The 26449-nt window shown below is 35.9% G+C and overlaps 1 protein-coding gene across 2 annotated transcripts; it reads left to right on the top strand.

Moving 5' to 3' along the window:
• Positions 1–54: 54 nt before the first annotated feature.
• On the top strand, positions 55–20098 carry LOC107848903 (ornithine transcarbamylase, chloroplastic). 2 transcript variants are annotated; one of them, XM_047401186.1, is made up of 8 exons: positions 55–333; positions 4510–4847; positions 5427–5558; positions 5907–6182; positions 6846–7024; positions 9069–9151; positions 9234–9312; positions 19423–20098. In XM_047401186.1, the coding sequence occupies exons 1-6, from the start codon at positions 144–146 to the stop codon at positions 9097–9099; spliced, it is 1146 nt and encodes a 381-aa protein (XP_047257142.1). In that variant the 5' UTR covers positions 55–143; the 3' UTR covers positions 9100–9151; positions 9234–9312; positions 19423–20098. The 2 variants fall into 2 exon arrangements, with proteins under 2 accessions (XP_047257142.1, XP_047257141.1); XM_047401185.1 differs by lacking the exon at positions 19423–20098 and adding an exon at positions 9382–9811.
• Positions 20099–26449: the final 6351 nt, after the last annotated feature.

The raw sequence follows: 26449 nt of genomic DNA, 5'->3' as shown, positions 1-26449 counted from the left end.
GATATTTTTAACCTATTTCAAATAGTTAGCATATTTTTAAGCCTTTTCCGTTAAATTAACGAATCCAAACAACTCTCTTTCCACATAGCCAAATTTCAGTCTCTTCCTTGTTCCTCTGCATTACCATCCAAACACCAATAACAATGGCCGCCATTTCTTCTCAATTATCTTCTCTCCGGTCACCGGAAACTCTCTCATTCTCCTCCGGAATGCTAACGTCACACTTTTCCGGTGTAATTGTACCTTCTCCGGTCACATTTCCGGTTATTCGTACACGTGTCTCATGCCAATCCACCTCTTCAACAACACCTTCTTCCTCCCTCACTGCAAAAGGTCCGCTACATTTTTCTCTTAATTTTATTAGTTTAAGTTTTGTGCACCATTAGTGTAGACAGTATTATAAGTAAACTTGGCTTGCAACTGCAGGTTACCAATTTTTTCCTTTTCAATTTTTATGTAAAAAATTGGTAACCTGCAATAGCATGTCAAGTTTAGGTGATAGTGTTGAATATTTTGTACAATGACAATGCACAAAACTTAAACTCTAATTTTATTATTTCATTCTCTTTGTTTTGGTTTGCTTTGGAGTTGTTAATTTGATTGATTTTTGTAATGCAATGTTTGTTTATGCTTGAAATGTGTTGTAATACGCACAACATTCCGTTTCAGTAATATGGAAAACTTTTGCATTAATAATATCTAAGTACTAAGCAAAATTCTATGATTGAAGGTGACAATCCCAGCTGCCACAATTGACTACGATAACATACACAGTGTATTCCCATAAAGTGGGGTCTAAGGAGGGTGAAGTGTATGCTATTCATACCACTACCTCATATGAAGTAGAGAGTCGGTTTCCGATAGACCCCCGGCTCAAGACATATAACGGTATAACAAGCAAAAAACATAAAAATAAACAACAAAATGGGGTAATGCACCGCTAGATAATAAAGGAAGCAATATACCGACATATTAATACTATAAACTATCTATTTGAGATCACAAACATCATCTGAACACTATGACAAAGAAACTACAGGCTAGAATTGGCTGTGACAAAGAAAGTGTTGCTATTAATGAAAAGGCACAGAATTTGCTTCTAGAATTTCTAGTTTCCTTGTTTAATTTGTTTGTAAGAACCTCGATTCTTTTCTTTGGAACTTAAATATAGTAGCTTGTTTGATCAAGCTTACGGGAAGCCAAAAATGCTTATATAAAAAGTGAGTTGTTTGGCCAAGCTTCTGGGAGAAAACAAGCGTGCCTAGTGGAAACATAAGCTAAAAAAAATAGTTTTTCAAGCTTACGGAGGCCAAAAATTCTTATATAAAAAAGTGAGCACTTTCCGGTCTTGAAGGGTTGCACCAGGGATCGACTCTTAGCCCGTTTTTATTTGCCTTGGTGATGGATGTTTTGACGCGACATATTCAAGGGGAGGTGCCTTCGTGTATGTTATTCGCAGATGATGTGGTATTGATTGACGAGACTCGGGGTGGAGTTAATGATAAGTTGGAGATTTGGAGATAGACGCTTGAGTCTAAAGGATTTCGGTTAAGTAGAACCAAGACGGAGTACTTGGAATGTCAGTTCAGTGATGGGTCGCAGGAGGATGGAATGGTTGTGAAGCTGGACTCTCAAGCCATTCAGAAGAGGGAGAGTTTCAAGTATCTGGGGTCTATGATTCAGGGCAATGGTGAGATTGACGAGGATGTCACGCATCGTATTGGGGCAGTATGGTTGAAATGAAGGCTCGCTTTGGGAGTTCTATGTGATAAGAAGGTGCCCTCGAAGCATAAAGGTAAGTTCTACAGAGTGGTAGTTCGACCGGCTATATTGTATGGAGCGGAGTGCTGGCCAGTTAAGAACTCCCACATCCAAAAGTTGAAGGTGGCGGAGATGAGAATGTTGCGATGGATGTATGGGCATACCAGGAAAGATAGGATAAGGAGTGAGATTATTCGGGAGAAGGTGGGAGTTGCCTCGGTGGAGGACAAGATGCGAGAAGTGAGGTTATGTTGGTTCGGGCACGTGATGAGGAGGGGTTCTGATGCCTCTGTGCGGAGGTGTGAGACACTGGCTATGGATGGTTTTAGGCGGGGTAGAGGTAGACCGAAAAAATATTGGAGGGAGGTGATTAGGCATGATATGGAGCAGTTACAGCTAACGGAGGACATGACCCTTGATAGGAAGGGTGTGGAGGATGCGGATTAGGGTAGAGGGTTAGGGGGTGGGAGTGCGTCGGTAATAGTAGGGGTGCACTCCTCTGTGTCTGGAGTTTCTTGTGTGTGGCTAGCAGTGTTAGTTTATTTGTCTTACCGTACTAGTTTATATGCACTTATTTTTTTTTGTGTTTGTTATACTGTTAGTTTGTCTTGCGTACCATACTAGTATATGCACTTATCTTTTGTGTTTGTTATATTGTTATCGGTCCTAAGCTGGGGGTCTATCGGAAACAGCCTCTTTACTTTTCCTAAGGTAGTGGTATGGTCTGCGTACACTCTACCCTCCCCAGACCCCCTTAAGTGGGAATACACTGGGTATGTTGTTGTTGTTGTAGTTGTTTGGCCAAGCTTTTGGGAGAAAATAAGTGTGCCTAGTGGAAACATAAGCTTAAAAAAATAGTAGGCTTTCTTCAGAAGTACTTTTGAGAAAGTTACTTTTGTACTTTTAGAGAAAAGCTACTTTTAAAGCTTGGTCAAACACTAATTGTTACTCAAAAGTGTTTTTCAAATCAAGGCATAATACATAAATGTGCACTTTAACTTGGTCTCTGTTGGCATTTATGCCCTTCAACTTTGGGTGTGCACAAATAGACACTTACACTTGTATAAAGTTGAACAAGTGAAAAACGTCCTACGAGGCAGTTCGTGTGAGATTGCCATGTAGGATGTGTGTGTCTACTTATCCAACTTTATACTAGTTTAACTGCCTACGTATGCACATCCAAATTTGGAGAGTACAGATGTCAGTTGAGGCCACGTAAAAGGGCATGCTTATGTATTATGCCTTTTAATAGTCCTCCGTGTTTACAGTATTGGTGCCCTTTTCATCTTCAGTTATTAGAAGTAGGAAACATATCATACATTACTTTTTTCACATGGAGAAAAAAATGAAGAAGCTAAGTATATGTGTAACAACTTGAATAAGCATGGCAACATTTTATTTTATTTTTCCTCCCTAATATATGACTTCTTCTAAATTTAACTACTAATCAGATTGGATTCAAATATTCGTTTTTCCTATAAATAAGGGAATGTAAAGTTACTCACGATCAAACGAACACCAATACTGTCTGTGAAATGGTTAAGATTAGGAGCTACTAGGAGCTCGTTCAATATGGCTAATTTATGTCTATGTCTCTTTCCAGTTCAAAATGTTAGGGTTGATATCTTGTTACATCACTTTAAATTTATTCATTTTTATGCATTGAGATTTGGAACTTGTCTTCTACATTCAAGTTATTACTTTCTGAATCAATATAATACTTGAGAAATGCAAAGAATATAGTCCTACAGTAAAGATGGGTTCTTGGTTTAGCTACAATAATGTTTGGACCGAATAGCACAAGAAGATGAGGACTGAACATTCCATAATCCATACACTAAATTGTGGACAAAAACAATTTTAAAAATAGGAGGAACTAGGAAGTTTGTGGGAGGATCAAAAGTGCACTAATGTTACAAACATTAGGGACTATTAATGATCCATTTGCTAGAACAAGGATGACTTTAAGTTTCAACCCAAAGATAAGGGACTATTTTAGGCTTTTTCTCTTTCAATAGTAGGGTCTAGGGGTCTTGCATTGATTTACATGACATAAATCATCCTACAGAGTCTAGTTTGTTTAGATCTTGTGGAAGCCAAGTACTTGAGGAGTTATCCATCTAAATTCTAAACAAAATGCATTGGGTGATGGATAGAATCCTAGCTTCTAGACGAGTTATCCAAGTACTTCGTTTGCTTTTTCACCTTTTCGATATTAATAGTTTTTCAAGTATGGGAGAGTTCAAATAATCTTCAATAACCAGGTCATGTGTTGTTTAAAATTGTTGGCATATTCTATTTTTAACTATTACCAGTTGTGGAGTGAGCATCTTAAAATTTGTCATTACTGATTTGGTTAAGAAAAAACATGTTTTTCTACATGGGCATTTGAATTGTCTATTGTAAATGTCGTTGAATGGCCAGTTTCGTAAGAGTTATCTGTCCTTGTTTGAAAAAAATAGAACTGATTGTTTTGACAAGGATAACTTGTGAATAACATATGAATTGGAGAAATAACATGTAATTTTCTCCAATTTTTAAGAACTTGAATGCTAAGAAAATTTTTCATAAAGCTACTCAGAGTAAACCTGTAAATGTGTCAAAAGAGCATGTTTGATGCTGGTTTAAACCTTGTCTTGGATCTATGATGGGTAGATATCATCTGAACATGCTCAATCATGTGTTAAGTGCTTTTTCTTATCATAGACTGTTGACGATGGATATTTTTAACATGTTTTTCTATTCCAGCAACTACCAACCACCAGAAGGGCTTTCTGCACATTAGTGATTTCGATAAAGCCACTATATTGAACATCTTGGATCGAGCCAGAGAGGTTAAAGAGTTGCTAAAATCAGGAGAGAGGACATATCTTCCATTCTCGGGTAAAACTATGGCTATGATTTTTGCTAAGCCTTCCATGAGGACGCGAGTTTCTTTTGAGACAGGGTTTTACTTGCTTGGAGGCCATGCGATCTATTTGGGACCAAATGACATACAAATGGGTAAGCGGGAAGAAACTCGTGATGTTGCTCGTGTTCTTTCTCGCTATAATGATATCATTATGGCTAGAGTTTTTGCTCATCAGGTATGCTGGTGAGTTTTTTGTTATGACTTTTCTCTGGTGCTTCGTAAGAATTAAGGATTGTAAGAAACATTGCATCACATTTTTATAAGTTTTAGTATTATAGTAGCCCCAGTCCACATTTTTGCATCTTCGATTAAAACCGCTCTTGGTGACTCCGTATAATAGTTGAAACAAATCTTTTCTTCTTTTTCCCTGGGGCTACTGAGGAGGAGCAGGGGTCTGATATAAACCCCTGTTGACATTTGGCTCCACAGACATCAAACTGTCTTTTCTTTTCATTGTTCCTTTTTCTCTAGGTTTACAATGACGCAAACCATCAATGATTGCTCAAATTTGACACTAGCTTTATTACTAATATACTAGTATATCTTACAAATGATGACAGCTTGATGATGTTGCTGTGTTTTTCCATGCAAATTAACTGAGCGTTTAGCCGTTCATGTCTAATATTGTTTAGGCATTATGTAAATAGAAACGTGGGCTGAATTATCTGTCCACTGAGTGTCGGAAAATCCCCCTTTTTTTTCATTCTCACTGCCAATCAAATATTGGTATCCATTGTATTTCTTTCTTTTGCAGGACATTCTTGATCTAGCTAAATATGCTACTGTGCCTATAATCAATGGCCTGACAGACTATAACCATCCTTGTCAAATAATGGCTGATGCCCTTACAATAATTGAGCATGTCGGCCAGCTGGAAGGAACTAAGGTTAGCTCTTTTGTTAGTTTTCCTGATGAAATAATTACATGTTATTTATGTGCATCCAGGAGATGCAAAAAGAGTACATCTCAATCAAAGTATTAAGCTCCTTTATGGTTCACTTGCACTTCTAAGCTGAACAGAATGAGCAAATCAAATCCAAAAAGTGATCTATATTATCAATATTGTTCTTCTTACACCAACAAAAATGATTCATTGAACATCCAAACTTGAGGGGGTGGATGTGGAAGTTAGAACACCTCAAAACATGTCAGATTTCTTTTAAATTACCTCAAACATGTCTGGGTTATATTGGTAACTAGATTTAAATAATCTAGTGGTGGCTGCAAATTTCAGGTTGTCTATGTTGGAGATGGAAATAACATAGTGCATTCGTGGCTGCTTCTGGCTTCCGTTATTCCATTCCACTTTGTTTGTGCCTGCCCCAAAGGTTTTGAACCTGATCAGGAAACAGTTGAGAAAGCACGACAGGCTGGAGTCAGCAAAATCGAGATAACTAATGACCCAAAGGAAGCTGTTAAAAACGCTGATGTTGTCTATTCAGATGTCTGGGCTAGCATGGGACAAAAGGAAGAAGCTGCACATCGCCGTCAAGTATTTCAAGGATTCCAGGTAAGAGCATGAGAAATGGCTTTAATTATCAATAAAATTTCCATTTCAACCTAAAAATGTGTCTTGCTATGGCTATCAAGCTATTGTAACATGGTTAACTTTATTGAGGATTATGAAAATATCTCACGCGGATAAACATCTCCAAGCGGTCCTCTATTTAACTTTTCTGGTTCACGAGGATCCTGGTTTCTAGGAATGATGGGGTTCTGTCGTATTTAACTGGAAATTTGTGACACAGAGACTCTGCTTGAATCTACTGGCAATTATCCGAACTTTCTGGAACTCTGGGAAGATGCTCACTGCATAGGTTCTGCTTGCACAACAATTCTGTGCACACGATTTTAGACTTTTATATTCCTTGAAGGATATACACTGAATCCTAGTTCTTTGAATTTGGGCATACTTCATAGTGATTTAGATTTGCAATTATGGCTAATTCCAGATGTTTGTTTTAGTTAACTCCATTTTCTGTGGCTAATGCGACCCTCTCTAATGCTGATGTACAACTTTTGAAGAATCATAAAGCAAATGATAATCTCAATCAATTACTTTATACTACGCAAACTTGAATTGTGCCCGAACTTATCAAAATAAATTCGAATGTTGCTTGAGATGCATATATTGTTGTTGTACTGAAATATGTGTGACATGATTCCTCTGCAGGTGGATGAAGAATTGATGAAACTAGCTGGAAAAAACGCATATTTTATGCACTGTTTGCCGGCAGAAAGAGGAGTGGAAGTCACAGATGGCGTGATTGAAGCACCAAACTCCATTGTATTCCCCCAAGCTGAGAACCGCATGCACGCGCAAAATGCAATTATGCTTTATGTTCTTGGCTTGTAAGTACTCTTTTTTTGGCCTGATGCAAAGTCTTCTTAGAACCTAAAACAAATTCTTTCTGTTTCACATAAACCATACTTGGTTTGGATCATTGAACAACTTAGGCCATTTTTGTGCATATAATTTGAGGTTTTCTAAACTAATATAACTCTCTAATGTTGAAAATATTCTCGTTGGTTTGATATTGTTGTCTTATGTTAATGTTCGATAATTAAAAAGTGGTGTTCCAGATAATTAAAAAGACACTAGTGATGTTATTCCAATTTTAGTATTCTTTAAGCAAAGAGAGTTTTTCATAATCAAGAAACTATTTTCTGTTTTTTTGATAACCGTGAACAAGTAACAGGTAACTTTGTTCACATGCCATCCGCAACAGGCATCAAGTAATTTAGTAAAAATACTTTTTATTTTATAGGAATTAGTAGTTTCTTAAGGGGTGTGAAACCACTAACTTATTTAGGAAAGGGAAGTCCCTCCGTTTCAGAATAAGTGAATTGTTGGGTATTTATTGGTATTTCAAAATAAGTGAATCATTGAATTTTTTTTCCAAATTTACTCTTATGATTTGACAACCAATTAACTTTTGAAAAGGTATTACAAGGTCAGTTTTTTCCTTTCTAGGGGTAAAAATGAAAAGTTGTGTTAAATTTATGTCTTTAATGTTTTTTCCTTAATTTATGTGTCAAAATTCAACAATTCATTTCTTATGAAACGGAGGGAATATCATTTTGTCTCGACGCTGCTCCTACTTGAACAAAGAAAATTAAGTCATCAAGACTTTTGATGAATCAGGATTTGTTCCCAAAGAATCAAAGCTCCTATAATTTGGAGGTGGTTATTTTAAGTTGATAAATATTAGTCATTTATTTTAATACATTATCTTGATTGTTTGTTATAAAAAATAATATCGATAGATAATAAGCTTTAAATAGTTTATTTAAAGTTCTAAGATATCAAATAATGTTTTTTCCATCATTTAACTAAGAACCTAAAAATTCATAATGTCATGACTATACAACAACATAATCTATTATAATCCATAGGTGGATTTGGGAGGATACTGTGTATGATTTTATCCACAATGAAGCTATTTTTGTTTGATCCCGATTCAGCCAATACATGATAAAATTAACTACGTAAAGGAAAATATAGTAATGTAGAAGAGAATGATAACAACGACGCATAATATGATAATCGAAGTAAAAAAAATAGAAGTAATATAAAATCGGGAAATAAGATAGTATGTGTAATTCCATCTAATGTCATGACTACATGAGAAAATAATGAACTTTTTAAAATATTAATTGTAACTTCGTAATAAATGTAGAAGATTTTGGTTTCGTTTTTCTTCAAGGCATAAATACCCTAAGGGATCGTTTGGTTGAAATCAGGATTAGCTAATCTGAAATTTTTTCCCACTTTCAAGGTGGGATAAAAATAGCACTACAATTTCGGAATGAGTTATCTCATGCATCTATTCTAACAAAACATGGGATAAGCTCATTCTAAAATTAATCCTAGAATTAGTTATCTTTCATCCCTTGTATGAAAAATTTATTTATTTCTATGTCATATACGGGTTCCTGAACTAGTTGTTTATGGAAGGAACAAAGGCACCATTAATTCCAAAAAAGAAAAATGGAATAAGATTTGATGAACTTGTACAAATTTGAATTTTCATGTACATACATATATTGCATAAAAGAACCAAAAGCTTAGGTTTACAATTTGGAGTATTTTTTTCTTATAGCACATGGTTATGCTCACAATATTGAGCTTTAATATCTCAAGCCATTTTTTTTTTTTTTGGTTTAATTTGTATTTTATTAATAATCAAATAAGAAAAAAAAATAAGAATGGACTAACCCATCTCAAAATTCGCACAAGAGAAAAGAAAATCAAGAAGTAGGGTCCATAAGACCGGCTCAGGACAAAAACATATAAATAAAAGTAGGGTTTTCTAAATGAGCTAAGAAGCTCAATTCAGTACTCTCCGCCTCTTGACCTTTTTCATTCTTCCTCATGGCATTCTTCTTCAATCAGCCGCTCAAGCTTCTATTTCTTTGGGTGGTGAATGCTGTTCCTTGGTTCGTTGGAAAGATCTGGTAACAAATCCATCTTTAAAAGTAAGTCACCTCTTCTTCTTAACATGAATTGATTGATGTTCTTGCTTAGCACCTTTATTTCATCTTCATTTTCCATCCACAGTTGAGATCTCCGGTATTGAGGTGTGGTTTTTGGTGCTCAAAATAGGATCTAGTCCGCTTAGTCCTCGACATCATTCCAGGTAAGCTTACCAGATCTTCCTTGCTGAGATTATATGTCCTGCTCAATATTAATCTTCCTTTTGAATTAGATCTTGAAGGGAGGAAAATAAATGGATACTTGGACCCACTGGATCTTTGATGATGCCATAAACCTAAGCTGCATGTTGTGCTAATCTGACCATGGACCCCTGAATTACTGAGAGACCTTTTTGATGGCTGATGACATAGGCTAAGTAGTATCTGTTTTTGGTTGTTCTTCATCTTGTACAACAATAATATATCAGCCTATCCAGTCTGTAGTCTAATGCTTAGCTGTTAACCTAAGATAAGATATCTGAGACTTATCACTATTTAAAATCTTTCTAGCTATGCTAGGCATTTGATGAAAAGCTGTGTATGTGAACTGATTATGCTCGACTGCTATATTGGCTAGGAAGTCTGCTAGCTGATTCCCTTCTCTGTATGTATGGTGTATTTGTACTTGCTTGCTTTCAATCAATTTTCATATTTTCCTTGTAATATCCTCTATTTGCCATGGTATTTTCTATTCCTTGTTTAGAATCTGTTTCATCACATATGAATCAGTTTGTATGATAACTTTACTTCGCCTTGAATTGTTGCAATGTTTAGCTGCATTCCAAATAGCAATTGCTTCTGTTTATATACTAGTAACATCATCGATAGCTGCTCCTACTGCATACATCAGATCTCCCTGCTCATCTCTTAAACAGAAAGCCCATGAACTTCTCCTTGGATTGCCCTTTGAGACTCCATTTGTGTTGTACTTAATATCTCAAGCCATTTATTTTTCTTCAATATTGATTTTTTCTAAAAATATAATTAGGGGTAAGGAAAGATAAAATTGGGGGGGTGGGGGTGGGGGGGGGGAGGGGAGAGAGGGGCTTCACAACATGGGGAGTTAAATCCTCACTAACAAGAGAAGAATTGACATAGATGCCACTTTTAAAATTTATTTTGTCAAATAATCACTAAATTTTTTTTCCATTTAATTTTCAGGATTAAAGTCCAAAAAGTGAAAAAAGTGGGATCCTTATGTGGGCCAATAGACCTTTTCAATATTTTCAAAACTTGGGAAATTAAATAAACTACATCTAACTCTCTTCATTTCTTTCAATATTAAACTAAATACCTTCTCACTCTCCTCCTCAACTTGTCTTCTCGCTACTCTCAAGAGAAACCTCCCAAACTTTATTTTTGCTTCGTTTTCTTCTCCAGCGGCAAAGGGTTTCATTTTTTGTTCTAAGGTAAGTTAAAATCAAGTTTCGATTATTTCTATATTCATTTTGGCGTTTTTTATTTGTAATCCGTTTTGTAGTGCGCCCTAGTATGGAATTTTTTGTTCATTGATCATGCTGTTGGATTTTGAATATTTTTCTAAAAAATTTGATTCAGTTTTGGTATTTTTGTGTACTGAATTATTTAATGGTGGGATGATTCTTAGTTATTTTGGCTTTTTCATTTGAGCATTGACCTGTTTCTGTTAATAGACTTGTGGTCTATGAATTGATAATGATAAAATTATTTTTAGGGGTGTAGATTCTGTTGAAAAATCAGTAAAGCTAGAGTTGGTGTTAAATGCACTGTTGGTACCTAGTGAGGAACCAGGTCCTCAAAATCAATTAAGGGCAAAGTACACGAAAATAACCAAAAAATAAAAGATAGTGCAGGAAAAGTAAAAACACAAGATTTTTACGTGGAAACTCCGGAAGGAAAAAACCACGGCTTGTCCTCACAAGCACCAAAGAAATCCACTATAATCAACCTCCTGATTACAGTCTAGATTTCAGCATACCTATAGGCTTCTTTCACCTGCAATAGCTTTACTACAAGCTGATCTTGGTAACTTTATCAAGGACCGTATACACAGATTAACTCTAATCAACATCCACTTAGGTGACTCTACCTAAGCACCTCTCTCAACAAATGAAAACACTACTCTTATAGCATGAGTACTTCATTTTCAAATCAGCACTCAAGAATACTCACTCACTCTTTAAGCATACTACGAAGATAAGAACATGAGCAATGCTTGAGCAATCTTGAAATAGAGTTTTTGTTTTCTCTCTTCACTCTTTAGAATTATGCATAAAACCCATTCGATGGAGAAACATCTCTTTCCTTTTATAGATGAGTGATGATTAGGGCTGAAGGCTCATTGGAACAACCATCCTAATCAGTACAAAATAGCACCTGCAAGTTTGTTACACAAAAGGACAAAACTGTGACGATAATGTGTGCTAGTTGTATTGTACCGTGCACATCCAGGAACCTAGTCTATTGCAGTTAGCTGCTCATTATTAAAACTACATATAACAATTTTTCCCCTTTTTGATGATGACTAACCAACCATATAGTTTTGAGCATCAATGCACATTCATCAAATTTAATCAGTGTGATTACCACCTAAAGATGAATGTTCCCCCTATCACCATACTTCCTCTTTCACCATGAAACACAGGGACCTAGTCCCTTGTTGTCATTTGTAGCAAAAACTTCTAATTTCTTCCCCCTGTCATCATGGACCTTCATTTAGTGCATTTGCACACTTCCTTTACACTTCACAACTTCTCCCTGCCAAAATACTTTCCTTCTTTTATCAACATTCAACACATCATATAGATCCTTTCAAATTTGCAACTCAAATTACATGGTACTTGGTACCTGGTCCCTATTATATGAACTCAACAATCCTCCTTTTGGCATCATTGAAAAGTGAGAACAGTAAACCAAGAGTAAAGATAAGTATAGGCTAATTAACACATGGTCACTGGGGAAACACTAACTTGAAGAACAACTTAAGGTAAAGAAAACAAATGAAGTTTATAAGAAAAATTCGTTCATTCATAGATAGATATTTGTACCAGTATAATCATACCAAACTAATACAAAAATAACTATCTTTAAAAGCCAATACAAGGAGTAAGATATGAAATTGACACTTGATTAATTTAGAGAACTGGGATAATAGGACTTAGGTATAGGCAGGTTGGGGGAGAAATACTTAAGCAACATCTCCATTCTTGAATTTCCAGCATCGTGAGCATCCAACAGCTATTTGGTGAGATCCTTCACTTTAGCATTCATTTCTTGAACTTTATTAGTCAGTTCAACCACTCTTGCCTGGAGTTTTGCATTTTCAGCTGCAAATTCATCAGTGGCACCCAGAGGACAACCTTTGATTCAGGTGCTCTATTTTAGCATCTTTAGCAGCCAACTTGATCCTTAACTTATCCACTTTCTTTCCCAACCTTTCTTGAACGACTAGTAACTCAGATACTTGAGATACAGATCCAGCTTTTCCCTCTATGTATTCATTCTCCACAAGATTTTTTAGGCTGATCATTTGCTTGGCTGTTCTAGGTGTTCCCTTAGTTCCATCCACACCATAATTTTAAACATCTTGTTCAGTAGATATCAACATGGCATTCTATGTTTGCCTTTCTTTTCATACACCACTTTATCCATATGCTTTATCATTAGAGGAAGAGACTTATCAATTCAATCTTTCTCCAGCTTTTAATCAAAAATAGGTCAACACCCAAGGCAATTGTTCATCCTTCAGATCTTGGTAATAAGGCCTTGTTAATGAATTCAAATACTAGCTGATATTCACTTATCAGGAATTTCTTCTTCACTACATATATGGAAGTCCCTCCTACCTTTTATGCATTGATCATAAACTCAGTTGAGGTTTCTGGTTCACAACTGTCCTTACACCTATTATAGGTACATCCAAGATCTTGCCCAATGAATCTTCATCCATATTGATAAACTTACCTTGCATTTAGGCCTTCAATCTTAGCACATCTTCTGAGAAATCCATGGTGTAATAAAATTCCCTTACCTTATTTTCAAAAACCATTGGTGCTGTTTTCTCAAATAGATGTAACCATCATTGATGCTTGACATATTCCACCAACTCCACCTTCTAGGCTTCTCATAAATTCTAGGATCAAAAACTCTTCCTGACAGAACTTTCTGTGTTCTCAAATTTCTGATCCTTCTTTCTCTAGACATTTCTTTATTTTTCTCTTCCTTCTTCTTTCTTTTGGGCTTGCTACTTAGCTTTTTTTTCCTCATACATCTGTGTCTTTCTCTTCTTGGGACCAGGTCCCTCAGAGCCTTCTTTATTTTCATAACTATGTGCTTCTTTCTGTTTACAGCAGGGCTCCCAGACTTTGGCATGGAGGATCTAGTCCTCTCAGCTATAGGTTCATCCTTTCTTCCTTCTTTGATAGCAACAACATTCCTTAATTTCAAATTCTATCCTCTATCAACCTCCACAACTTTAGTATTTTCATTCTTGTTTTTTCTAATTTCCCTGAGTTTTTTCACAATCTATCTCAGAGGCACTTCCTCTTTATCTTACTTATTCTCCTTATTTAGAGGTAACAACATTTCTTTCCCTCAATTTACTTTATCATTGTCACAGACTTCCCGTTCCACTCCATCAAAAGGTCTTTCTTTGGCGTCATAAGCAAGCAAAAGCAAGTTCTCAGTTATCCAGTTCTCACTGGAGCAAAGATCAACTCTTTTCACTAGAATTTCTTCACCAAACAGCTGAGCAAAAATAGTGTTTTGAGTATGAGGGTGTAAGAGATTTCGGTGCTTGTTGTGTTTCAGAGAATTCAGTTTTTTGGGATTTTTCAATTGACACAGGAAATTTGAGTTTTCAGGTTAAGAAATTTCTTATTCTATTGATGACTTAAACACTTGGTTTAAATTTTCTAACATAATTTATCGAGCATAAACCTCCAAGGTTAAGGAGGGTTCAATGGAGACTGACTCGATTATGGTTTCTGGATTTCTTACAGAATTTGATGAAGTAGTACTATCATCCATCTGATTTTGAGAAATAGAGATGAACTGGTTTAGTTTAGGGATGATTTTAATTTTAGGAAGATGAATTGGATTGGTTGAAGAACACTGACAAGATGGTCTGAATTAGCAATTTTAAGAGTGGCCAGTGTCATTAAAAGATGTTTCTTTTGAACTGACATGTCTGAACCTGATAAGTGTGACTTTTCGTTTTGCAAAGGAATTGCCAGGTTAGAAAAATACATGGCTTTTCAGATAGCTTTTTGTGATTACTTGAGCATCTTGTAGGTACTAACCCAAGAGATAGGACCAGGTCCCTCCCCTTTTATTTGAAAAGTCTCTTGTGTTAGCTTTATTTGTTTCCTTTCCAAGCTATTCCCATGGGTGTATACCTGTAAAGGTATGAAACCGAGTTAGATTATACTGCACATACTTTATCATGGATACCTTCTTCCTAAACATAGCCATTTTTAGGAGTGACACGGATCCACATGTTATTCATGCTAGTAAATTTTCTTCCTCTGAGATAATTTTCTAGGGACCAGGTCCCTTGAGGTCATCTATTTCAAAATGAGATACCTCTATCTTGAAGTGTCTTGAGAGAGAGAACATAGTCATACCTTTCATCATTAAACTTTGAACCCTTTCAATCAATGAGCTATTCCTGACTAAAATCCCCTTCCCCATGCCTGAAATCATGATCATAAGTTGGTTTTAGGAATCCACTTAAGTTTTGAGTTCTTAGTAGGAGGAGTAGGAGGATAGTGGTGTGACCACATTCTTCTTAGCCCATCTAGGCAGTGATAGCTTCCTTTTTGCCCTTTTCAGTGACTTAAAACCTTTATACAGTGCATTCTCCTGCTGAACATGTCTGAAATCATTCATTCTAACTGTTATACAGCTCTGACATCTTTTCTTAGTGTGCCCATCCTTTTCACAACACATAGGATTGAAGGCCTTATTTCTAGCACCATTGGTTGTCTTTCCTTGTCACCCAGTAGGTTGGAATTCTTCTTAAAAGCCCAGTCTTTTGCCATCATTAACACCTTGACTAATTATATTAGAAAGGATTTGTGAAGAAGTAGTCCATTTAAGAGATTTGTTGAGACGGACCAGATTCCTTTCTAACTCTTTATTTTTGTGGAGTGCAGGCATAAGGTATTTTTGAGAATCCTTCAATTTCTCTTCAAGATCAATTTAAAGCTTTGAAGATTTTCTCTTTCCCTTTTCATCTACCTCATTTGCCTTCTTCAGATTAGTCATCAAAATGAGATTTTCAAATTTTTGTAAATCTAAAGCAATCAACTCAAGATCTTGATTCTCTACTTTTTCTTTTAACGCATTCTTTTCAATAGTTAGCTCACATACACATTCTATCAATACACTTGCAAGCATTTTTATCTTCCTAGAAATATAATTATCTAGATTCTCCTTAATATCAGAAAGAGTTACCTCATTTTTATTTTCATCGTCTGTGTTTGTCATGAATGCAAATAAGGAATCATAGATAATCGAACTATCTTCCACTGCTAGCATGGAAACATCTCCAATCTTCTTGTCTTTATCTAAATCACTGGAAGAGTCTCCCCATGCTGCAAAAGCTTACTTGACAACATACTCAACTGCTACCTTCCTTCTTAAATTTTTAGGGACTTGGTCCCTATTCTTTCCCTTGTCATCTCCAGTCGTGAGGTACCCCTGGTAATCCTATTTGTGCAATGGATAGTCCTTAATAAAATGCTTAGGACTTTCACATTTGTGACATACCTCAGTACTGCTTTGCCTTTTTTGCTGTTTGCCTCTTTTTGGAACTGACCACTCATCTTCATGGATCTAACAATCCTACTTGTCAAATAGACAACATCAGTACCTTCTTCACTTGAATCATGTTTTAAGGCCTCCAAAACCAGATATTTTTCTCTTTTTACTTTCTTCTTCTCCAACTTTTGTTGTTTTTTGAGCTCATAGGTCTTTAGATTACCAATGAGTTCATCCACAGTGAGGGTCTTGAGGTTCCTTGCCTCAGTTATAGCATCTACTTTGCTTTCCCAGGACTTGGAAAGAACACTAAGAATCTTTCTCACTTTCTTATATAATGGAATCACTTCTCCTAAGTCGTGAAGCTCATTTGTGATATAAGTGAACCTAGTATACATTTCTTAGATTGTTTCTCCTTCTTTCATGGTGAAGGTTTTATACTGAGTAGTCAGTATGTCTACTTTAGAATCCTTTACATCTATAGTACCTTCATGTGCAATCCTTAAACAATCCTAGATCTCTTTGGCATTTTCACAAGATGAGATCCCATTATATTCATCAGGCCCTATACCACAAACTGCCAATTTTTTGGCCTTGTAGATTTTTTTAATCTTTCTTCTATATTCATCATCATATTCTCTCCTGCTTTTTACTAGCATTCTTGTAACATTTCCTTCTTTGAATTCTCTTACCGTAACATGAGGACCATTAAGGATTATATCCATCAGTTCACTATCTTCAGCTATAATAAAGTCAAACATCCTGGGTTTCTACCACCTAAAATTCTGCCCATTAAATCTTGGTGGTCTAGTAGTAGATTGACCTTCTTCTAGATTAGGTGGAGCAGCTATGCTAACTAAGATACTCTAGTGTGAACCTTGTAGAGTAATCAGGCTCTGATACCAATTGCTGAAACCATGAGGGTTGCACCACACAGTGAGGGACCAGGTCCCTCAAAATCAATTATAGGCAAAGTACATGAAAATAACAAGGAAGTAAGAGACAATACAGGAAGAGTAAAAACATAAGATTTTTACGTAGAAATCCCAAAAGGAAAAATTCATGGCTTGCCCTCACAAGTACCAAAGAAATCCACTATAATCAACCTCCTAATTACAGTCTAGATTTTAGCCTACCTCCAGGCTTCTTTCGCTTATAATAACTCTATGACAAGCTCATCTTGGTAACTCTACCAAGAACCCTATACACTGATTAACTCTAATTAGTATCCACTTAGGTAACTCTACCTATTCACCTCTCTCAACAAATGAAAACATTACTCTTATAGCATGAGTGGTTCATTTACAAATCAGCACTCAAGAATACTCACTCACTCTTTAAGCATACTACAAATATAAGAATATGAATAATTCTTGAGCAATCTTGAAATGGAGTTTTTGCTGCCTCTCTTCACTATTTAGAATTGTGCAAAAAATCCATTTGATGAAGAAACATATCTTTCCTTTTATAGCTTAGTGATGATTAGGGATAAAGGCTCATTGGATTGACTGTCTTAATCAGTACAAAATAGCACCTACAAGTTTGTTACACAAAAGGAAAAAATTGTACAGACAATGCGTGCCAGCTGTACTGTACCTTGCACATTCAGGAACCTGGTCCCTTGTAGTTAGCTGCTCATCATCAAAACTACATATAACAATTTCTCCTCTTTTTGATGATGACAAACCAACCATACTGATTTGAGCATCAATGTACATCCATCACATTTAATCAGTGTGATGATTACCACCCGAAGATAAATATTTCCCCTATCATCATGCTTTCTCCTTCACCATGCAACATAGGGACCTTGTCCCTTATTGTTATTTGCAGCAAAAACTTATGATTTCTTCCCCTTGTCATCATGGACCTTCATTTAGTGCATTTTCACACTTCCCTTGCACTTCACAACTTCCCCCTGCCAAAATGCTTTCCCTCTTTTATCAATATTCAGCATATCATATACATCCCTTCAAATCTGCAACTCAAATTACCTGGTACCTAGTACCCAGTCCCTATTATATGAACTCAGTATTTCTTCTTTTGGCATTATTAAAAAGTGAGAGCAGTAAACCAAAAGTAAAGATAATTACAAGATAATTTGATTAAGGGCATTTTGGATATTTTTCTTTTCCCCAATTATGACCCATGACTTTAAAACCTTATTGGGAACCCATTCCCATCCATAACACACCAAAATAACTTCTCTCTTCTCATAAATTCACTCAAGTAAGAGCATTAGGGTTTTCAAGGATTTGGTCACCTAGAGCTTCCAAAGGTGAATTATCTCCATAATTGTGGTACTTTTAGGCATGTATCTCTTCCTCAAAAATTTATTTAATTAAGGCATGTGTTTTAATTTGGTATTTATGTGGTTTTTATGTTGGCTAAGGAACTTGGGTTGAGGGTTTTGAATGATTGTTGTCTAAGTGATGTTTCATGTTTACATATGCATTGTTTATGTTTTAAATGGTGGTTTTGAAACTAATTAAATGCATGAGTGTGTTAATTAGAATGGGAAATATGAGTTTTCCTAAATTTGATGGGTTAATGGTTTGGAGTCAGCAATAACCTCAACCCAATCTTATGAAATTGGTTTTGAACATGGGTTTATGCATATTGAAAGTACTTTTAAAACCTTACATGGTATACAAGAGTAATGGAACATAAATTTTTTCTTAAAAAGGGCCTTGATAGCCATGGATCAATTTTGAATTAAAAACTTTGGGGTCCTATTGGCCGAGGGGATAGAGTCTCTCTTGGCTAGATGATTTGATTCTTACTTGGGACTTTGGATTTCTTTTGGCTGAGGGGGTTACAGTCCCACTTGGTTACGTGGTTTGGTTCCTACGTGGAACTTTGGAGTCTTATTGGCTAATTAGGTTAGAATCCCATTGGCAAGTTGGTTGATTTGGAAAAGTGACATGTGCTTGCAAGATATAGTCGGTAGATGATACCACTTGATACTGACTTAATGAATGACTCCTTGCTTGAAGATTGGGAATGTGTGTAAATGTTTTAAAATAGGCTCAACGAGGATTTTGTAGAAAATCTATGAAGGTGGAGGTTCAAGATGACTAATATTGGAAACCACATTTGTCGATGTGGGGGTCTAAATGACCAGGTATTTGAGTCACCCTTGTTAATAATTAGGTGTTCAAGTCACCCTTAGTATATGATTGGGAGGTTCGAGTCTCCCGTACATATATGTTATGATTATTCTCCGATTCGTGCGGCTACACGCATTGGGGCCCGACTAGGGGATGAGAGATGGGGTCCATATAGCCCACGGGTGGGTACTATTATGACGGTTAAGCTACATAATCCAGGTTGATAGTTTTAAAGTGCATGCTAGGCCTTGTTTTCTATTCTAGCATTTGATATATATATGTATATGCATATGATCGTGTGCACTGTATTTTGGTTGATTTTGAACTGTCTTGTTCATGGAATTACTTTATACCTTATCTCTGAGTTACATGCTAGAGCTCATCTGCTAACCGTCTTAGGACCTATATTATTTCATAATGTAGGATTCGAAGACACTTTCTTTACCCCTGTGTAGTGTTAGGTAGATTGGCTCGATTCGTCAGTCATTTTCGGTAAAATGGTGAGCTTTCATTCTCTGGAAGACTTGATCATTTCATCGGTTTTACTTCCATAAATTAGAATTAAAGACTTCACATTGTCATTGTCAAGGTTGGAGGCATCTACTAATGCAGGTTGATTTTCTAATATAGAGGCTTTGTGGATTACTGTGGACTGGGTTGGTTGTTGAAATTCTTAGACCTTTTGAGTTACTTTTTAATCCATCTTGTTATATATTTGAAACTCATCCGTTTTCATTTGCTTATGTGTGTTTTGTATGGCTAGGCAAAAGGGGTGGTCCCCAGTCATCGGCGGACATGGGATGCCTGTCACGGCCAACCCTGTTTTAGTTTGTGACACCATCAATTCAGCGGGTCTACGATAGACTATACAAATTGATGGACCCTCAAAGTTCAAGTATGTTTGAACTAGGTTGTTTATTCAATCACTACCCATCCATATACCCCTTCGATCACGTGACTTGTTTAAACTTCTTTTAAAAAACATTCTACTAATAGTCCTTCGATTCATATTGTCTATGGTCGACTACTTTGTATGGTCGAGGATTGACAGAGTCCAAGATTTTGGATAGTTCCTATAAAATAAGCTGGTCAAGCATAGATCACACACCTTGTCTACAATATACTATATATATGATCTACATTTATCAGCAATCACTTTTAACTCTTCGTATATTTTATCAAGGCAGTCCATAGTTATATTCATTGATTGAGCAATTTTTTTTTAAAAGTTGGCAGTGCAAAAATACAAAAATATAAAGAAGAAGATTACCAACAAACTGAAATCATAATTTTGATATTATATTGTTCATTATCGTTACATACATTTACCAACAACCAGCAAAAAAGAAAAAAAAGAAGCTTTCTTCTAAGTGATAGTGGCTTTAGTGGCCTAGCACTGCTTTAGTAGTAGTCGCTTAAGCAACCACTTAGCCACTTAAGAAACAACCTCTATATATAACCTCTTTTTTTCTCGAGTTTCCTCTATTTTTAGACTTCCAAGCTTTAGGAAAGCATTTTTTGAGGGTTTCAATGTTCAGTTTTGTATGTGTAACTTCTTAACTCATAATCCTGCTATGTTCCCTTGACTTTATCTTAAAAACACCTTTAAATCATGATTTCAAATAGGAGAATTGGGATTTTTACTCGTAGAGTTTAAAAAGAATTTTTCTTTGCTTTGGACCTTGATTTTAATACATTTTCGCATGAATTTTCTCTTGTAGACTCATATAACCTTGGAAAATATATTTTTGAAATTCAATTTTAATTTTACCCCTTTTATTTTCAAACCCGTTTTGGCTCTTGCCCAAATATGGGCAAAATAGGTATGTTAGCTTTCTTTTAATGCATAGATGCTATATTTGAATATTGTATTTGGTTTTGAGGACATTTACAAGGAAAAGATTCCATGTTGAGCCACCTTAGATCAGGATTTCACCATATTGAGGTAGGTTATGCCTTCATTCTAGATACAATGCCTATGCAGGGGCTTAATTTGATAATATAGGCCTTGTTTGGGCATTGGTTGCTTTTATCATGATCAAAATACCCAAGTTAGAGGTTGATATGATAATAATTATGCCTTGTATGTATATTTATCATGATAGTACCCATTTGGAGTTGATGAATCATAAATTATGGATATATTGAGTTGATTTATGGGCTCACTCATATATACTTATATGTTTATTGGATTGGATATACTTATTTTGGGCTGATTATGAGCATTGCATCCTCATTTTATACCTATTTATTCATGAGATATTGGTAACACTAAGACACACTGTTTTTGAAAGAAAATAAGACACTTTTATGGAACTCTTTCCTTTAACATGAGCTAGAGAGGAGAGTTAAGATTGAGATTGAGATTGAGATATAAGATACATTATATGGGTTGCGAACACCCCATGGGTCCTTCCTGGTAGCTACGTGCTCCGTGGGCATGTACAGAAAGTCATGTGATGGTTTTCACTATTCATTCCATCCACATTGCATTTCATACATATCTTTCTTGTTTTCCTCAATTACCTTGATTGTGCGTAGTTTTTCTGTATTCTTCTTGTTTACATCCATGTTGTTCTACTTTTGTATGCTTATATATGTTAGAACTAATTGTGGAGATGGTGTGAGCTACCTTTAGAGACTCTTTTGTTTGTCAGTCATGTGTTCATAGTATATTTTACTTAGTTTATTTCCTACTTTGCTCAGATGGTCTATGATACCTACTAAGTACAAGTGGACTATACTCACTCATACTATATCCTTTTGATATGGATACTCGTATGAGTACGACATACGGAGGTTGAAATCGTGTTGTTGATTGGTGATACTCGAGGTACTGGACCGTTCTAGTGTTTAGCACAGATTTTAGAATCTCACTCTATCTTACTATGTCTTTATTTAGATCAAAAACAAATTTTGTTTTTTCACTTCTATATTCTCTCTCTCTCTTTATATATATATACACACACACACACACATATATATATGTATATATATATATATATTGGACCAACTTCATCTAAAAGTATCGCTTGGGTTCATGTTGCAATCAATTTTGTTTTCTTCTTATCAATTTAGGTGATCAACATACTTGTCAAGGCTAGGCGGCAACAAGTGCCTTCACAACCTAATTTTAGGTTTTGACAATTCTGGTTACCACCGCAGTGGTACTGCTGCAGTGGTTACTTTTTCTACTGCAGTTGTCCAAGGTAGAAACTCGGCACCTCTCCTCAGTCTTCCTTATTTTATCACACACACCATGAATTTTGACATTATGAACCAACCTCTCCATGATAAAGCTATAATTAGTGTTCTATAACTTTGTTTCATGTGTCAAAATTTGCTACGACTTCCTACATTCATCTGATGTCTAGATATCACTTTAAATATCACAATTATGAACTATATTAATATCAGATTTTTTTTAATTATCATACCCTAACAAATAATATAATCCTAGGATGCTTTCAATTTCTCAAAATTTCTCTAATGAAAGTCCAGGTGCAATTTTTACCTCTTATATCTTCTGCATTAACATAGCACCTAACCCTATACAAAAAACATCACAAAAGATGATAAAAATCATGCCCTCGTGGGAAAAGTAAAGTTAGGAGCTGAAGTCAACAAATACTTGAGTATTTGAAAGCTCGCCTCACCAGCAGAGAACCATTGAAAGAAATCTTCTATTGAGTCAAGTTGGTCATTGGACATGTGATAGATGAAAACCTTTGAATGTCGATAGGAGAGGTAGGCCTTGCCTAATCACAAACTACTGTAATCTTTGCTTGATCAACCATAATACCATCCTTGGTCCCTATGTAACCCAACAAATAAATGAATTACAACCAAAACTCATACATTGAGAACTTAACATGCAATTTCTCATCCCTCAATCTCTAAAGCACAATTCACAAATGCTCCTCATGATCGGCCTCACTCTTGGAATAAACCAAGATATTATCTATAAATACAATAAAAAAGAGTTAAGATACAGTAAAAAAATACCAGCCCATCAAATCCATGAATATCCAAGAACTCATAATAATTGTACCGAGTTCAAAAGGTTGTCTTTGGAATATCTAAAGCTCTAATCCTCAATTGGTGATACTTGGATCTCAAATCAGTATTCGAAAACACCAAAGCACCCTGAAGCTAATAGAAAAATCATCAATACAAGAAAGATAATACTTATTCTTAATCATTACATTGTTTAACTGTTGATAATCAATACATATATGCATAGATCTATCCTTTCTCTTCACAGACAAGATAGGCATACCCAAAGGCAATACACTAGGTCTGATAAACTCTTTATCCAACAACTCATGCAACTGATCCTTCAATTCCTTTAACTATGTTGGGGGAACCCTATAAAGAGGAGTAGGAATAGGCTTGGTGCTCGGCTCAACATTAATAACAAATTTAATATCATGATCCAGAATTATACCAAGAAAATCCATATAGACAAACCCACAAACTCATGGATAATACGAATAGAATTCATAAAGGAGGTAAAGAAACACCAGTATCACAAATATAAGCTAAATAAGACAACCATCTCCCCTCAACCAAATTATGAGCCTGAAGGAAAGATAAAACCTTCTTGTCGTCCAAATGAAGAACACCCACTCGAGCTATCCTAGGCACACCTGATGAAGCTAACACATGATCTTAGCATAACAATCTATGACAACATGATAAGGATATGAGCAATCTATACCCAAGATGACATCAAAATCTATCATATCTAATATAATTAGATCTATACCAAGTCTTACGCCCTATAAAACTCTCAACAAAAGATTGGTGCACTCGATCCACCACTAAAAAGTCTCCTACAAGGGTACATACAAAGATAGGCATGGAAAGAGGCTCACTAACAAAATCAAAACCTAAATCAAAATATGCAGACACATAGTAGAAAGTTGACCCTAGATTAAATAACACAAATGTAGATCTAAAACAAACATGGATAATACTTGTGATGATAACATCAGAGGCCTTGCCTATGACCTGGGATATATAGAATACTACTGACCATGTCAACTACCTGACTAGGTATTCCCACAACTATAATTATGGGCACCACTAACTTTTCCTCTTTCACCTCTAATAGACCCTCTAGCCCTTTAACTAATGTAGGAGTAGCTCTGAAAAGTCCACAGGGATAGTCCTTGGCTACATGGCCAGCCTTATTAAACACAAAGGAAACCCTGTATCCCAACTCAATAGAAGAAGGTACGATTGAGCTAAGACAACCACCCGAGGCTACTAAACTAGAAGACCACTACTTGAACTCTACAATTTTGCCTATACTAGTCTACTATGATACAAAAGCCTCTATAATCTCTAACTTAAGTAACTTAACCTCTAAAAATACTTTGATGTCGTACATTCCTGGTTCCTCCCTGAGACTCTCGAAGAATAGACTCAGTCATCAAAGAATGATCCATAATTGTAATGACCCTTCAGGTCATTTTCCATATTTCTACTTTTTTTTTTGCTTTATAGATTTTTTGTAGTTGTCCTAAGTAATTTATAACTTGTTGGGACTGAAATTTCAGTTACCATGCAGTTTGTTTGGTTTTTAGAGCCAGATCTCTATTTTAAAGACTTCGTTGGTTTAAAATAGCCACTAAGAAAAAAATTTGATAAAACAATCTTGTATTAAAATTTTGACTGTGATAGCAGTTCCAAAATGTCAATTTTAGGCTAGGTAGACATTTGGTTTGGGTCTCAAGGAACTCAGGCTCATTTCAACCTATTGATTGCAAAGTTAAGAAAATAAAATATGGGTATAAGACCCACATTTGGTTGAAATGTCTCATAAGGATATTTTGAGTGCATCATCGCATATGGAATATCAAATTTGGTCTGATTGAATAGTTTTTATGTATATATAGGATTTTGGATGAATCTAGAGGGCTTGACAAAAACTTAGATGAATTTCCAAGTTTTAACTGTCATCTCATCCAGCTGTAATTGCAATCCAAGGGCTACGATCATGATACCCTTGGTAGATAAAGTGATGTAATCATGGGAAAAGGTGTTAAGATTACAACACCTTGTGCAGTCACTAAGAATAGTGTGATCGCATGTCTGGGTCTGCGATAGCGGGACCTGAGTGCTTGGTATGGGTATAAATAGAACCTAATGTCACAATTTTAGCCATTTCTCACCCTTATCTTGAGAACATAAACCCTAAATAGTGATATCTTAAAATTAAAGCTTGTTCGTGATTGAGAAGCTATATTAACATTTATTTTTGCAATTATCTTCCAATTTGAGGCAAAATTTAACCCTTTTCTTTGTGAAATTCCTTGATTTATTGATCAAAACCCCAAAACCTTTAAGGTTTTATTTGAGACCTAGTTTATCTTGGTTTTCACCCATTTTTTAGGGTAGTGATTCCTTGATCATCTAATAATGTTGTGTTGGTTTTGGAAATATAATTTTTGTAATAGTTTCAGAGTGTGAGGCTTGTTTTCACGACTTGGATAGGCATGTGACTTTGATTCTGGATATTGAGTATGAGAAAGTTTGTTGCTTTGTTAGAGGGTTGAGACTTTCATTTCGTATCTCTACTCAAAGTTTCGTTGCTATGGGTAAGTCTTTTGCTGAGGTTTTTGATCACTCTCGGATTAAGGAGGAGATATATCATGTTCCCAAGGAGGAAACAATAAGTTTCCTAGATATACGGAAGTTTCATTATGAGCTATGTTAGTTTTGATTTAGGGGTAGTAGTTCTCACGGTGGGTATTCACTGCGTCCATCCTTTCAGAATCAGAGTTATCCTAGTCAACTTGTGTAGGTAGTACTACAAGTTACTGACTGAAGTTAGTCTAGTGCTAGAGACCGCCCTGGTCAGGGTAGCGGTCCATCTTTGAGGTGTTCATTTTCTTATCATTCTAGTTTTAGTGGTTACTCTGGGTCAGCTAGGTTTGTTGGTTCTATTTAGCTCAGGGCTCATATTATACTTGTGGAGCTCCTAGTCATTATTTTCATAAGTGCCCTAGTCGGAGGGCGATCCTTGTTTTAGCTTAAGTTGTTTCCCCTATTTGAATATTTCATCCCTCAACTAGAAGTGGTTATAATAGTTGTAGGGATGGTTTCCAGGGTACTTGAGGAGTTTCTTAGGTAGGCAGGAAAAAAGGCCGATCAGGTACCCAGCCAAGTGGCAGGCATGGTTAGCTGTATGTAGTACCTGCTAGGTCCAAGGCTGAGACTTTGAATGTTATTGTTATAGGGATGATTTTGATGTGCTTCTAGTCAACGCTTGCTTTATTTGATCTAGGATCCATTTAATCTTATAGATCTACTTATAATGCACCACGATTGGAGTTTTTTTGTGACTTATTATCTATGCCATTATGCATTTCTGCTCTCGTGAGTGGTTCCTTAGTAGTGGAATGGGTTTTTAGATCGTGCATTATGACTGTTAGAGATGTTG

This window comes from Capsicum annuum, chromosome 12, assembly GCF_002878395.1.
Source record: "Capsicum annuum cultivar UCD-10X-F1 chromosome 12, UCD10Xv1.1, whole genome shotgun sequence".
NCBI classification, from domain to species: domain Eukaryota; kingdom Viridiplantae; phylum Streptophyta; class Magnoliopsida; order Solanales; family Solanaceae; genus Capsicum; species Capsicum annuum.
This window is presented reverse-complemented; position numbering and strand designations above follow the sequence as displayed.